This window comes from Pseudophryne corroboree, chromosome 3, assembly GCF_028390025.1.
Source record: "Pseudophryne corroboree isolate aPseCor3 chromosome 3, aPseCor3.hap2, whole genome shotgun sequence".
In the NCBI taxonomy this organism is placed as follows: Eukaryota; Metazoa; Chordata; class Amphibia; order Anura; family Myobatrachidae; genus Pseudophryne; species Pseudophryne corroboree.
This window is the reverse complement of record NC_086446.1, coordinates 581,127,906-581,144,363: the sequence shown is the minus strand read 5'-3', so window position 1 is coordinate 581,144,363 and position 16,458 is coordinate 581,127,906. Positions and strand designations below refer to the sequence as shown.

Sequence of the window (16,458 nt, the reverse complement as noted above, 5' to 3'; positions counted from 1 at the left end):
ACATAAACCATCAAGGTGTCACTCGAAGCTGCATGGCAATGATGGAAGTGTCGAAAATCCTTTGTTGGGCGGAACGCCATCTGCCAGCAATATCGGCAGTGTTCATTCCGGGAGTCCTCAACTGGGAATCAAATTTCCTCAGTTGTCAGGACGTGCACGCCGGAGAGTGGAGTCTTCATCAGGAAGTCTTTCAACTCCTAGTGGACAAGTGGGGCCTACCAGATGTAGACCTGATGGCGTCTCAACACAATCACAAAGTTCTGGTCTTAGGATCAAGCGTGGCCAAGACGGCATTGGTTCTCAGACCTACAGGGTCTATCGATAGAGCATCCTCTTCTACTTCCTCAATGCCCAGACCTCCTCGTTCAGGGCCCTTGTGTCTACCCGGACCTGGTCAGACTGGCTTTGATGGCGTGGCTCTTGAAGCTTCACTCCTGAGGGCCAATGGATTCTCCGAGGCGGTTATCCAAACTATGCTGAAGGCCCGCAAACCGGTATCTGCGCGGATTTATTACAGGATCTGGAATTCTTACTTCACCTGGTGTGCTGCTAAGAATTACGATGCTTACAAATTCAGTACTTCCAGATTTCTGGCTTTTCTACATCAAGGCCTGGACTCTGGCCTTTGTCTGGTCTCCCTCAAAGTTCATATCTCTGTCTTGTCGATGTGGTTTCAGAGAAAAATTGCGTCTATTCCTGACGTTCATACTTTCACTCAGGGTGTGTTACGGGTTCAGCCTCCCTATGTTCCTCCTGTGGCTCTGTGGGATCTGTCTGTTGTCCTGAATGCCCTGCAAGAGTCTCCATTTGAACCTCTTGAGTCAGTGGACCTTAAATGGCTTACAGTCAAGGTCCTGTTCCTACTGGCTATTGCCTCTGCCAGGAGGGTGTCGGACTTAGACGCTTTGTCCTGTTGTCCACCCTTTTTGATTTTTCACCATGAGCGGGCAGTTCTTAGAACTCGCCCTGGTTATCTACCTAAGGTGGTGTCATTTTTCCATCTTAACCAAGAGATTGTGGTTCCGGCTTTTATCTCTTCTGGTTTGTCCTCCAAAGAGCGGTCTTTGGATGTGGTGTGGGCTCTCCGTATTTACGTGGAGAGGACTGCCTCTATTAGGAGGTCAGCTACTTTTTTTGTACTTTTTGGTTTCCACAAACGTGGCTGGCCTGCGAACAAGCAAACATTGGCCAGATGGATTAGAATGGTGATTGCACAAGCACATGTACAGGCTGGTCTTCCAGCTCCTGCTGCTATTAAAGCCCATTCTACTCGGTCTGTTGGACCTTTTTTGGGCGGCCCGCCGAGGCGCATCCGCTGAACAATTGTGCAAGGCGGCTACGTGGTCCTCAGTGAACACGTTCATTAGGTTTTATGCCTTTGATACTTCCGCCTCCCAGGATGCTTCCTTTGGACGCCGGGTTCTCATACCTGCTACGGTGCATCCCCTCCCATGAGGAACTGCTTTAGTACATCCCCGATGTTTTCCCTGTGGAAAAGGAGATTTATGGTAGACTTACCACTGTTAAATCTCTTTCTGCGGGGTACATTAGTTCCACAGGGCGCCCACCCTGACGCACCTAGCTTCTATGGGTTTGTATGGCATTAGCCGCTAGTCGCTTCTCCTGTCGTGAGAATTTGGTTCTATGTGACTAACATCTGCCTTCTGTTTTACCTGCTCCTGCATTGGACTGGTTAACGAAACTGAGCTCACAGTGCCTGGAGGCGGGGTTATAGAGGAGGCCCCAGTACATCCTGGGACAGTCTAAATCTTTAGCCTGTTGGTGCCTGGATCAAGATCCATTTCTACACCCGATGTTTTCTCTGTGGAACCAATGTACCTCGCAGAAAGAGATTTAACCATGGTAAGTCTACCATAAATCTCCTTATTACAGCTTTCAAAAGCTTCAGTTTGTTTGATTATGTAAAACTGACTTATTAACAGTTATTTATGTAGCGCACACATACTTGTGGGCAGGTGATTGGCATCTTTTTGGCTTTTGTGAAACAGGCTCAAAATGTGGAAACACTACGGGTCTAATTCAGAGTAGCACGCAGATGCAACTGCGATTTTTTTTTTTAAGCTACGGAACTGCTAATGTTAGCAAGTGAAGCTGCCGCTCATCGGAGCAATCACAAACGCATTTGCAACTGCGTACACATTCGCAGCCTACACGCAACAATGGGGAACATCGACTGCTTGAGTAGGTCTATGGTTATGCTGACTGTCCATGGCAATAGCGATGCAGGCGCCATGTTTCTCTGCTTACATGATTGCAGCTGACGTCCGATACATGTCTCGATAAATGACCATGACATGCCTGAATTTTTGCCGCCACTCCCCTTTACCACCCCCAAACAGCCATTTCCTGTTAATCACTGCAAAAAAATCCTCACTGCGAGCGGAATCGCAAAGGCACCATTATTTCTCCGGCAGGGTCCACAGGTTATCCACAGGATAACAATGGGATATGATGGTGCGACAGCGGATTTGCACCGATCAGTCAGTTTTCCGGCCTCCCAGCATGCAACAGGCCCGTCCATATATCCCTGCCCCCTGGCTCAGGCAAATCAGTTCTTTATTTGGTGCAACAGGAGCCGGACCATGGTCAGAGGGCTGCTGGGTTTTAGCAGCCCCAAGCTTTCTTATTTTATTTTTATAGTCTTACTATTTTTTGAGTGATCTTTCTAAACAGCGTCATATACGCATATGGGAAAGAGTCACTCCAACAACTCTCCGCCAGGTCGCGACAACACTTACCCACGAGTACAGTGCAGTTTCGGCGGGCGTCTGTGTCGGATGTACTAGCAGGTCCATTAGACGTTACCAGGCTGTGGCCGGAGTAGGGGGAGAAGGCAACGCATCAGTTCCGCGTAGCATGCATGGAATACGGACACAGCTGCACTGTTTTGGGAGGAGACTACCAAACAGTAGCTGATGTGCCGCCACCACAGGTGCTCAAGTACTAGGCCTTAGGGATCATAGGCTCCAGGAATAGCATGAGGCCGCGATCCCTAGGGTTGATGTCAGCAGTGGGGAGTCAGACACTCTCCTGGTTGCCCCTCCCCCCGGTTCATGACCAGTTTCCGCCGAGTCTCCCGCCATGAACTGTTTTCTCGTTTCCATCTCAGACGCTACCAGCTACACTGGGAGACGAGGGGACCCGGTCGCAGCATAGGCGGCTGTGTGACCGGGGCTTCTGTGTTCACTGATTGCTACCACGAGGGGATCCTGTCGCAGCATAGGCGGCTGCATGACGGGTGCGTCTGAGTGCACTGAGGGCCCGGTCGCAGCACAGGCGGCTGTGTGACCGGTGCGTCTGTGTCACTATAGGTTCGTGGAGCGGCAGTGTACACTAGTAGCGTCTGGTATCCACTCAGCGTTCGCTAACGTATTGATCGATCCTGGAAGCGAGGTGAGTCTCCCTGTATCCCACTCTACTGAGTACGGGCTATACAGCACTAAATCTCTACTGTTTTGAGTACGAATAGTTAGATAAGTGCCTATTGCATATGAGTCTGTAAACCATTACTGTTGTTTCTGTCGCATTGCGTCTGAATACGTTAGATATGTTAAACATTCAGTAAATGTGTTCTCCTACATACTTAAAATATTATTGTAGTTGATGATGTGCTCATATTGCTTATTATACAAATGTATAACATGTGACTGACTGCTAGTATTGATGCTGACTTTACTATATGTTTGTCAGTTTGTTTTGCAGATCCTCATTGCTGGTGCATGAGTAGGATCGGATGGATATCATTTTAAAGACATATGGTCACAAAATTGTGTAGTACATTGTGGGAGTGCTGATTATTTATCATGTATTAAAGCAGCAATGGTGAGGACACTCATACCATGTTTTGAAGCTGTATTATCCTCTTGTGATCTGGTTCAGGAGGGCTTGTATGCATAATGTTTTAGCTCAGCAAGGCAAGGCTGATGCAGGTACAAGTGTATCCACCTTGGGCTGTCTTTGCACAAGCTTTGCAGTAAGTTAAATGGATAATCCCCCAAAATCCTGTACCAGGAATAGGGTTACAGGCCGTTACATACAGCAGCAGCTTCTCAGAACTAATGGTAAGTAAACCTTCACCCTCACAGGCTACACATTGTTTAGATTCATCAGGAGATGAAAGCCCAATTATTCTACTTCATCATATGAAAAAGAGGTACGTCTCAGCTCTCGAATATAACTGAGTTAATTGAAAGCAATAAAGCCATCTTATCCTCAGAGGATACAGCAAAGCCTGTGTTAAATACCAAGGCACCTGTGTTTAAACATCCCAATACTTGAGTTCCAAGATCAGCTGACGGAAATCATGGAAGAGGTTTGGGTTACACCCAATAAAAAGTTAGAATTCCTAAGAAATGGAATTCCTATAATCTGCTTCCAGCTGTTGATTGTTTAACAAAATGGGAGATGGCTCCTAAAGTAGATAAGAATAATCTGCATTAGCTTTGCTTTCAATTTTCCTGTCTAGGGCAGTCATGATGCCAAGCCTTGGCTTCGACTTTAATGGCAAAGGCAGTGGTTACCTGGGCTGATGCAGTGAAAGAAGATTTTTCAGTAGAGCAAGAATTTCATATGGCTCATATAAAAAAACTGCAATGTTCCTGGAAGCATTGGATATTTGCAAAATATTTACTCCAGGGCATCAGCCCTAACTATACCTGCTCATAGAGCAGATTAGCTGGGTAAGTGGAAGATCTACAGCTACCTAAGTGGGTAGGACCACACTGGATATGCCCAATCTCACCAGAACTTGGAAGCTATGCAGTGTGGGGCCTGGTGAGAAACATCTGCGAATACTAGGTGCTGTAGGTGGAATCATTGTCTTGTTCTGAAAATATTCCTTTTTGGGTAAGAATTGACAGATATTCTGGAATACAGACTCCAGGAAAGTCAGGTTCCTTCCACATACAATTCACGTGTTGGTATTGCACTATCAATAGAAGCCTGTCATAGGCTGAATCCCACGTCAGTGTGATTTGAGACTAGGAAAACACTGAGCTACCAGAGGATCTACAGTGTGGGCCTGGTTAGTACTCGGATGGTAAACTATCTGGGAATACCAGGCCGCTGTAGAAAAATTAAACCATCAGCTGATGGTGTGGGCTCCGCCTGGGAGACCCCAGGTTGGGGGGCCGACTTCAAGACAGCCTATCTCGGCTATAGATGAAGGCCTGGTTTTGCAAGAAGCAGGTCAGAAATTGGCTTCGGTCAGGAATAGTAATTCCAGTCCCTCTGGCAAACAAGGACAAGGGTTTACATCAACCTGGGTTAGTCGTAAGGCAAATTAGTAATTTCGTCTCGTGCTCAATCCGAAAAATGCTGAGCAAATACATTTGGAAACATGGAATCGTTACGTTCCTTATGTGTGGCATGGAGCCAGGGGTTTTTATGGTATCCCTGGATATGCAGGAGGCTTACCTACAGGTTCCTATACCATTGTCCATCAGTGTTATCCAAGGTTTGCTATCCTCCAAAAAAGCATTTTTCAGTTCTAGGTCTTACCCTTTGGGTTAGCCAGAGTCCCCAGAGCATTTACCAGAAATATGGGGGTAACAACACCTTATCTCCGCAATAGGGGTTAAGGTTCTTCCCATACCTAGGATCTTTTAATCCTGGCAGTCGCAGGGATTGCTCTTTGTCAGCGGCAACAGCAATAACGAGTTTGCAGGGGCAAGTGACTCATAACTAGGGGAATATCGTCTCCAGTTTCGTCACATCAGATGACTCACTTGGAGGCTGTACTGGATCACATCTGCAGAGAGTAATTTTTTACCTCGCAACAATAAATCTAGGGTTCACTATAGGATTCAAGAATCGCCACACAGTCAAACGGTATCCATTCACGCAGCAATGCGGGGATGGGTTTGATGGTATCTGCATCGACAGGAGGGAGTATGCACAATTCCACTCTAGGTCTCTGCAGCATCTGATTCTTACCTAGTAGAATCTACAACCACACCATACTGGATATGCTCAGACTTCATTGGATCATGGAAGATCAGCAGTGTGGGCCTGGTTGGTACCTGGAGGGACCAGCTGGGAATACAAAGTGTGGTTATTAATAATAGATTGCATCAGATAATAAAGACCGACTATGGTACTTACGATAAAAGTAAGAAGGTCATTAGCCCGGTGGCTACAGACATCCCAGCCGGACAAAGGGAAATCCTTTTGATATCAGATTGAGAAGATTCTGACACTAGGATTAGTGTCAGGGAGATTGTGTTCCCAAAGAGCTGTTTACCAATGAAGGTTGAAACCTCGGGCCATATACAGGGCACCGGTGTAGGCACAGGACAGTCTTCATGTAAGAACCAGTCCAGTTCCGCTTGGACAATGCAACGGCAGTAGTGTACCTCAGCATCAGGGAGGAACTCTCAGCCGAAAAGGGGATGAAGTAGGTAAGTCACATACCTAAGTGGGTAGGACTTCATCATCCAAACTTGTCCTCCGTTCTCATTCCGGGAATCATAAACAGGGAAATGGACTTTCTCAAGTCGACACACAATTCAGAAGAATGAATGGGCTCTACACCCAGAGATCTTCCGGACTCTAGAAAACAAGAGGTGCTTGCTAGAGATATATCTCATAACGTCTTGGTTGAACAACAAAGTGCTCACATACGGGTCAATAACAGAGGATCTCAGGGCGATCGTTGTAGATGCCTTATTGGTGAGATAGGACCTTCATCTGGCGGATGGGTTTTCCTCTAATTAATTACCTTATTACCCAGAGTGGTAAGACAGTTAAACAGGAAGACCAACAGAGAATGGCAATGGATGCTCTACTTCTGCTCCCTCAACGTTCAGACCTAATAAGGCAGGGTCCTGGTTATCACAGACAGGTGGATCGACTGTCTTTGACAGGGTGACCAGTGAAACCTCTTTCCTCGGGTCAAGAGGATACTTTCAAACAGTGTTCAGAGCAAGGAAACCTTCCTTAGCTCACATTTATCACCAAATATAGCAAGCCTATATTTATTGGTGTGGTGAAAGAAAATCTACAGCCACACCACACTGATATGCCCAAACCAAGCTATGCAGTGTTGGGCCTGGTGAGTACTTGGATGGGGAACATCTGCAAACACCAGGTGCTGTTGGTGAATGGGACCCTACATTTTTTTCAGGGTTTCCAGGGTCTTGGCATTCCTTCAGACAGGAATAGAGGGCTTCCTTGAGAGAAGCAGAGGTCGGCATCAACTGTAGAGTTCCTAAAGTAAATTACCATTTTACAGGATGTGCGTACCTTTTTTCCAGGGTATGCTGCGCATTCAGCCTTTGGTTGGTTTTCCTACAGTGCCGTGGGATTTGTTTCGTCCTGAAAGTCCTTCAAGGTGCCCCATTGAACCATTTAATAATATGGATTATAAATGGTTGACAGCAAAAGTGTCTTTTCTACTGACTAAGGCATCAGCTAGAAGAATTTCAATCTTAGGGGTTGTCATATTGTTCCCAATTTCTGATTGTTTATCCAGATAAAGTAGTTATCAGAACTAGATCTGGGTATCTTCCTAAGGTGATGAATAAGTTCCACCTTCACAAAGGAAATTTTGTCCCGGCTTTTTAGGGTCTGGACCTTTTCTGCAGGAGATGCATCGCTGGACGTGATCCGTGCATTAAGGATCTACGTGGAATGTACCAGTGTCATCAGAAAAGCATATTCTCTTTTCATTCTCTACGGTTTTCATAAGAGAGGATGACCTGCTGGTAGGCAGACACTGGCAAGGTGACTTCGAATGACGAAGCATATTTTCAAGCTGATCTCCCTGTTCCGGCTAATGTCTCTGTTCACTCTTCTCGTAAGGTAGGTCCTTCATGGGCAGCACAATGTGGTGCTTAAACAGAACAGGTATGTAAGGCAGCCATATGGTCTTCCGTTTACACATTCATTAAGACATTATGCCTGGGATACCTTTGCCTCTCACAATGCTGAATTTGGGCGAAGGATTCTCCTGAGCATCAGAAGCGTCCCCACCACTAAACTGCTTTGGGAAAGCCCATTGTTCTACTGGGGATAACCTGTGGACCCTGCCGGAGAAATATACGTTATGGTAAGAACTTACCGTTGATAACAGTATTTCTCCTAAGTCCACAGGTTCCACAGGGATCCCACCCTGACGCACCTGATTTGAGGATCCTTTTTTTTACTCACTAACCTCTTCCTTCTTGTACGGAAGGGTGTGCATGTGTGTTCTTCTCGCCTGATTAGGGTTCTACATAATGCTCCTGCCATGAGCTTTGGAATACAACTGATTTGCCTGAGCCAAGGGGCGGGAATATATGGATGGGCCCGTTGCATGCTGGGAGGCTGGAAAGCTTTGACTGGTGCAAATCCGCTGTCGCTCCATCATATCCCATTGTTATCCTGTGGAACCTGTGGACTTAGGAGAAATACAGTTATCAACGGTAAGTTCTTACCATAACATATATATTCCTATCGCAGTGCATGCGCAGTCTGCTGCTAATCTCTCAATTGTGAAAACATTGGCATAGCGTACAACTCTGAATTGGGCCCTATGTTGGTAAAATACTGTACATCCATTAGGACAGCAGCCAACCATTCCAGCAAGTTCTGTTTATTTGAAATTCTTCATCTTCAGCTCCTTCTTTAGGTGAAGATCAATACAGAAGTATTAGTATACAAAAGATTTTTATATCTGCTGCCAAAATTTGGAAACATCAATTAATGAAACGTCTTATCAATTTAACTTTTCACTGACCTAATGAGATCGCATAACACAAGGTGGCTGCAGTAGAGAAAATAGTTTATAATTAACTTGGTATATATTTATAATATATTTGAGTCTCTCCTGGAACTATTGGGGGAAGAGAGAGAAACATGTGTCCCCACTTAGGCTCTGAATAGCCTCACGTGAGCATCCGAAGAGACTTTAGGTCCTCTTATTAGTCCCTGGTCCTGCTTCAAAGTTCTATCACTACAACAAAGTCAGCAGTAACACGCACAACTGATATTAGCAATTGAATAGATCTTTAGATCCTATTATGACAGCCACCTATTTGTAGGAAAACTACTTGCAGTAGAGATTACAGGCCACCAGTTATGAATAATGGTCTGTGCAGTCTGCATCTAGCTTGTGCTCCTATGAAACATAACAGACCAGTGACTGCAACAGAGGTTACACTGCTAAGCTTATCAAGAGAGGGAAGTATGTGTGTGTGTGTGTGTGGGGGGGGGGGGGGGGGGAGAGGGGGGGGGGGAGGGCGGGCGGGCGCTTACCTCCAGGATTCAAGCAGAGCTACTCTCCCACCATACATCTCTGACCACATCACACTCCCTCTTGTCCTCTTTAATATGTAGCCATCACTAAATCCAACATCTATAACTTAACCCAAGCTACTCCACAGATATGGCACTCCCAACCACCAATGCACCCCCCCCCCCCCCAACTTCCATTTATCTTTTTCCCACCTGATGATAATCCCTATATATGTTCTACCAGCATTCAGTCCTTCACCAGCTCCTGTTGTCAGCATTGCTTATTGCTTCTAGACTCTACTCCCCAGGAGCAGGGCCTTTTGTACCCTTTGTTTCATAACTGTACCTCCTTCGTTAAAATCGTATGCAATTATATTTATATACTGTCCGGCACTGCAGACCTTTGATGATGATGATGTATTATTGTCTTAAAATGTGTTAATAAGATATCTTTTATCATAAGGGGTGCTGAGGAGATCTCATCTGAGTCATACAAGACCCAGACCCTCTCTTTGCAAAGCATTACAGGTGTTTCAGGTAAGCTGTGGCAATGCCTCTAGTTGCCCCGTACAGCACAACCTCATTGGTGTCTTTGTGTTCAGGTAGTGCATCTGATGTGAGCCTAGTTCCTCTGTGTCTTTCTCTTACGTCCTAGAGAATACTGGGGTCCTTTTAGCACTATGGGGTATAGACTGGTCTACTAGGAGCCATGGACACTTTAAGAATTTGATAGTGTTGGCTGGCTCCTCCCTCTATGCCCCTCCTACCAGACTCAGTTTAGAAAATGTGCCCGGAGGAGCCGGTCACGCTTATGGAAGCTCCTGAAGAGTATTCTGCATGTATTTTATATGTTTGTTATTTTTAGGCAGGGCCGGTTGGCACCAGCCTGCCCGCTTCGTGGGACTTAGGGAAGGGGGTGGAAACGGCCCAACCTCTTGAAGGGTTAATAGTCCCGTTCCCCGCTGACAGGACACTGAGCTCCTGAGTGAACTATTCGCAAGCCCAACCACAGCGAGCGTACATTCCCGCAGCACGCCGCCACCCCTAACAGAGCCAGAAGAAAGAGTGGTGAGTACTAAGCCGGCGTCCCGGTTAGCGGGTCGCCGGCCATTATGGCGGCACAAGGGTACTGAGACGCACGGCTTCTAAACGGGGTGGATTGCATCTCCAGACACAGTACACAACTGCGTCTCAGTACACACGACCCAGACTGGCAACGCAGCCTTAAAACGGTTTCTATCCATTTTAAGCACCAGATTCCTCAGCCAGTATAAAATGCGGAAACACTGCACGCCGTTGAAGGGGTGGGGATTCACTATGACAGGATCCACCAGCTCACCAGTGCCATTTTCCCTCTGCAGTGGACACAGATGCTGACAGGACAGGGACGCACAGCTCCTCCGGTGTGACTCCAGATTACCTCAGCGGTACCAGGGGGTCATAGCAGGGGGGGAGCGACTATTAGTGTACTAAGTCCCCTATAAGCTTGGCATTAGCGATAAGGGCGTGGTGGGAGCTGGTTCCAAATAACTCTGTGTCTCCCTGAAGGGCTCTTTGTGGGTTAATTGTGCTTAACCTTTTCCTGTGTGTGTGCTGTCACATTTACATTATGTCAGGCAAAGAGTGTGTTTCTTGCACAGCAGAGCGTTCCTCTTCACCAGGGGGCTCACTACTGGGTATTCAGGGTTCACAAGCTAGTGGGGCTGAACCGGAGTGGGTTAATTCTCTCAAAGGAATGATTTCCACTCTTTCTACAAAATTGTCCCGCAATGAGAAAGAGATGCAATACTTAAAACAAACTGTGGATGAGTTTATGAGCAGAGACTCCGTCCCCCAAAAAGCGTCTCAGTCCCCTCCCATTTGTCCGCTAAAGCGATCTCTGGACCATATTCTGCAATCTGACTCTGATGCTGATGGGTCAGACTTGGAGGAGGGTAAGGTAGATTTGGAGGGGGGACATGCTGCTCTGTCACAGGGAATAGAGGCTCTTATAGAGGCTATCAGAGATGTTCTGCATATTCCTGATAAGGTGTCAGAGGAGAGTGAGGAATCTTATTTTAATGTAAAGAAGAAGTCCTCAGTTACTTTTCCTGTGTCAAAGGAATTGAATACCCTGTTCGAAGAACCATAGGTTAATCCTGATAACAAGTTTCAGATCCCTAAAAGGTTGCTCTCATCTTTTCCTTTTCCTCTGGAGGATAGGAAAAAATGGGAAAATCCACCGATAGTGGACGCATCAGAGTCTAGGCTGTCACATAAAATTGTATTGCCTGTTCCTGATGCAGCCTCCCTAAAAGACACGCTGATCGTAAAATTGAGACTACACTCAAATCATTGTACACAGCTGCTGGGGTGGCCCAAAGACCCACTGTTAAATGTGTGTGGATCACTAAAGCCATTGCGAAATGGTCAGGTATCCTAATTGAGGGGTTAGATTATCCTTATCTAGGGGAAATGTTTTCTTACTCCTGCAGCATATACAGGACTCTGCAAACTTTATGGTGGGAGCCATAAAGGAAATAGGCACGCTAAACGCACGCACCACCGCAATGGCAGTGTCGGCACGCAGGGGTTTGTGGCTACACCAGTGGACTTCTGACGCGTACTCCAGGAAAGGCGTGGAAGGCCTACCATTCAGAGGAGTGGCCTTGTTTGGAGATGAATTAGACAAATGGATCTCCACATCTACTGTGGGTAAGTCTACGTATCTTCCTTCCGCAGACCCCCAACCAAGAAGAATTATGCAGCTTCTAAGTTACAGTCCTTTCGGACGGCCAAGTTCAAGGGCAAATCCAGGGGTACTCCTACGTCCTCCAGCGGCGCAGGAGGTAAACCACGCAAACCAGCAACTGCAGGTGCTCAGGAACAGAGCTCAGGCTCTGCTTTCTCAAGGACTTCAGCATGACGGTGGACTGCAATGCCTGGAAGGCTGTCAGGTGGGAGCCCGACTACAATTCTTCAGTCAGATCTGGTCAAATTCGTGCCACGATCCCTGGGTCATAGATCTTATTTCCCAGGGCTACAGACTGGAGTTCCAAAAGCTCCCACCTCACCGATTCTTCAAATCAGGCTTGCCAGTTTCACAAGAGGCAAGTATAACTTACAGCATGCCATCCAAAAACTGGTACAGACTCAGGTCATTGTCTCAGTTCCACCTCATCTACTAAACAAGGGGTACTATTCCAACTTGTTCGTAGTACCGAAGCCGGACGGTTCGGTAAGACCGATTCTGAAGCTCAAGTCTTTGATCCCGTACTTACGAGTGTTCAAATTCAAGATGGAGTCTCTGACAGCGGTGATCTCAGGTCTAGAGGTAGGGGAATTCTTAGGGTCTCTGGATATCAAGGATGCCTCATCAGGCTTATCTCCATTTTTCACTGCAGGACTGTCACTACCAGTTCCAGGCCCTGCCATTTGGTCTCTCCACAGCACCGAGGGTGTTCACCAAGGTGATGGTAGAGATTATGTTTCTACTCCGCAAACGGGGAGTGAACATAATTCCGTACCTGGACGATCTCCTGATAAAAGCGCCGTCCAGGGAGAGGTTGCTGGACAGCATTGCTCTCTCAACCAAACTCCTCCAGGATCATGGGTGGATTTTGAACCTTCCAAAATCTCCCCAACACAGAGGCTCCCATTCCTGGGAATGATACTGGACACGGAGTCACAAAAGGTGTTCCTTCCGTTGGAAAAGGCATTGGTAATCCAGCCGATGGTTTGGGATGTCCTGAAGTCAACCCGGGTGTCGGTGCATCTGTGCATTCGCCTTCTGGTGAAAATGGTGGTCTCTTACGAGGCACTTCAATACAAAAGGTTTCATGCAAGGCTCTTCCAGCTCGATCTGTTGGACAAATGTTCCGGATTGCATCTTCACATGCACCAGAGGATCCGTCTGTCGCCAAAGGCCAGGATCTCCCTTCTGTGGTGGCTACAGTCTTCTCACCTCATCGCAGGACGGAGGTTCGGAATTCAGAACTGGATTCTGTTAACCACAGACGCAAGCCTCAGTGGTTGGGGACCAGTCACCCGAGGGGTGCAGTTTCAGGGAAGATGGTCAAGTCAGGAAGCCATCCTTCCAATCAACATTCTGGAACTCAGGGCCATATACAACGCCCTTCTGCAGGCCTCACATCTTCCAGTCGGACAATGTGATGGCAATAAACCGACAGGGCGGAACGAAAAGCAGAGCAGCAATGTCAGAGGTGTCAAGAATTCTCCTCTGGGCAGAAAGAAACGCTGTGGTGTTGTCAGCTGTCTTCATTCCGGGAGTAGACAACTGGGAAGCAGACTTCCTCAGCAGACACGACCTGCACCCAGGGGAGTGGGGCCTTTACCTGAAGTGTTCAGGTGCTTGACAAGTCAATGGAGATATCCACAGATCGACATGATGGCCTTGCGTCTCAACAAGAAGCTCATGCGGTATTGTTCCAGGTCGAGAGACCCACAGGCGGTGGTGATAGATGCCCTGACAACTCCATGGGTTTATCAGATGGTGTACGTATTTCCTCCACTTCCTGTGATCCAAAGAATTCTAAAACGAATAAAAAGGGAAAAGGTTCAAGCAATACTCATTGCTCCAGACTGGCCAAGAAGGGCCTGGTACGCGGACCTTCTGGAGATGCTCCTCGAAGATCCGTGGCCTCTACATCTTTGCGAGGATCTTCTGCAACAGGGCATGTTCGTCTATCAGGACTTACCGCAGCTACATTTGACGGCATGTAACTTGAATGGCTGATTCTAGCCAGGAGAGGGATCCCTAACAAGGTTATCCCGACTGTGATCCAAGCCAGGAAGTGGGTATCGCCTAAGCATTACCATCGTATTTGGAAAAAATACGTCTCTTGGTGTGAGAGCAGAAATTATTCTGCGGTAGAATTTCATCTGGGACGTTTCCTGCTCTTTCTGCAGGCAGGTGTGGATGTGGACCTGTGTCAGGGCTCCATAAAAGTCCAGATTTCAGACTTGTCAGTTTTCTTTAAGAAACAATTGGCTTCTCTCCCTGAGGTCCAGACGTTCTTGAAAGGTGTTCTGCACATCCAAACTTCTTTTGTGCCTCCCACGGCACCTTGGGATCTCAATGTGGTGCTGCAGTTCCTCCAATCGGACTGGTTTGAACCGTTACAGGAGGTGGACGTAAAATATCTTACGTGGAAGACCGTCACACTGTTGGCCTTGGCTTCAGCAAGGTGTGTGTCTGAGCTAGGGGTTTTGTCTCACAAAAGTCCCTATTTAATTTTCCATGAGGACAGAGCTGAACTCAGACCTCGTCAGCAATTTCTTCCTAAAGTGGTGTCCGCATTTCACATCAACGAACCTATTGTGGTTCCGCTTGTCCCCGACACCTCTGCTACTTCAAAGTCTTTGGATGTTGTGAGAGGTGTATGTGAAAAAAACAGCTTGTCACAGAAAGACGGACTTGCTGTTTGTTCTTTATGAACCCAATAAGATTGGGTGTCCTGCTTCAAAACAGACAATTGTACGCTGGATCAGACTTACTATCCAGCATGCTTATTCCACGGCAAGTTTGCCATGTCCAAAATCTGTACAGGCCCACTCTACTAGGTCGGTGGGTTCTTCCTGGGCGGCTGCCCGGGGTGTCTCGGCTTTACAGCTCTGCCAAGCAGCTACTTGGTCAGGTTCGAACACGTTTGCTAAATTCTACAAGTTCGATACTTTGGCATCTGAGGACCTTCAGTTTGGCCAATCAGTTCTGCAGGAACCTCCGCACTCTCCCACCTGGTTTGGGAGCTTTGGTACTTCCCCAATGTACTAAATGGACCCCAGTATCCTCTAGGACGTAAGAGAAAATAGGATTTTAATTACCTACAGGTAAATCCTTTTCTCGTAGTCCGTAGAGGATACTGGGCGCCCGCCCAGTGCTTTGTTCCTTCTGCACTGTTACTTAGTTAAGTAATCTTTGTTCAGCCGTTGCTGTTCCTGTTTCAAGTTTGGTTAGCTTGGCTTTTCTCTTATTGTGTGCTGGTTCGGAATCTCACCACTATCCTTATCTATCCTTCTCACAAAGTATGTCCGTCTTCTCGGGCACAGTTTCCTAGACTTAGTCTGGTAGGAGGGCATAGATGGAGGAGCCAGCCCACACTATCAAATTCTTAAAGTGCCCATGGCTCCTAGTGGACCCATCTATACCCCATGGTACTAAATGGACCCCAGTATCCTCTACGGACTACGAGAAAAGGATTTACTATTTTTTTTCATTCGTTTTCTATATTCATCGTGTACTTCAAGTTATTTTTGAAGTGCCTTATCTGGTAATCCTATTATTTTCCAAGTTGCTCAGAAGTTAAGTTGGTTTTCTCCATGTATTTGTAAGCAGAAAGTTCTAGTGAGTGACTATGTATTATACTGTATGTAAGTATTTATTCAGTTATATTTCTCATAGGGGTAGCAGGTGAGACTGGTTATTTCCATCATGTTTTCTAACCTTATATCATTTATGTCTAGGAATAAATAAAAAGGGCATGTCACTCGAAAATATAATTCGAGATTCACTCACTGGTTTCATACAATCCCACATTCCTAATGCCGACACCAGGTAAGTTTTCCTTTTTTTCCCAAACCATACAGTATTTGTTATTTTCTAGGTACAGATGTTTAATCTTTACTCTAAGGGGTATATTCAATTGACGTCGAAAGCTGCCGTCTGTCGAAAAGACGGCAGTTTTCGACTTTTTTTAGGTCGGAAGGGGTTCCAACCTATTCAATATATTCGACAAGTTGAGGAATTCAACTTGTCGAAAAGCATGTGGATCGGCGGAATAGCTGCCGATCCACATGCTTGTGTCGAAAAAGTTTTGGCCCCCTTTTCGACCATCTCAGTCCGACATAAAAAGATGTCAGACTGAGATGTGGACTCAGAGCAGGAGAGGGGGGAGAACCGCAGGGAGACGGGGGACAGCCGCGGGCATACAGGGGAGATCAGCACTATAGCACAGCGCTGCAGCAGGATGTCGCAGAGCCACGCCGCTCACGGCAGCGTCCACCCGGCTCCAGCAAGTGAGGTCACGCTTGCTGGAGCCGGGTGGACACTGCCGTGAGGTTGGGCAGCTGTGTGACATCCTTCTGCAGCGATACTGTAGCGCTGATCTTCTGCACCTGCCGGCGGCTGTCCCTCGCTGGTCTCCCCGCGGCTCCCTTGAAAAAGTCGAATTGAGATGAGATTTGAATAGGCGTTTGTCGGATCCATTCCGACAAATGCATGTCGGA

The 16,458-nt window shown here is 47.0% G+C and overlaps 1 protein-coding gene across 5 annotated transcripts in view; it reads left to right on the top strand.

Annotated features, from left to right (window-relative positions):
* Positions 1–16,458, top strand: part of CUEDC2 (CUE domain containing 2) — a 136,075-nt gene that overhangs the window by 59,813 nt on the left and 59,804 nt on the right. For 4 of the 5 annotated variants that reach the window (XR_010243960.1, XM_063961410.1, XM_063961411.1 and 1 more), the window contains exons 2-3: positions 9,698–9,771; positions 15,697–15,787. Coding sequence is in view for 4 of the 5 variants with exons in the window: in XM_063961410.1 (XP_063817480.1) it covers positions 9,698–9,771; positions 15,697–15,787 (165 nt within the window). In the remaining variant the exon portion in view is untranslated. The remainder of the gene's footprint in view (positions 1–9,697; positions 9,772–15,696; positions 15,788–16,458) is intronic. The other variant, XM_063961412.1, reaches the window with a different exon arrangement.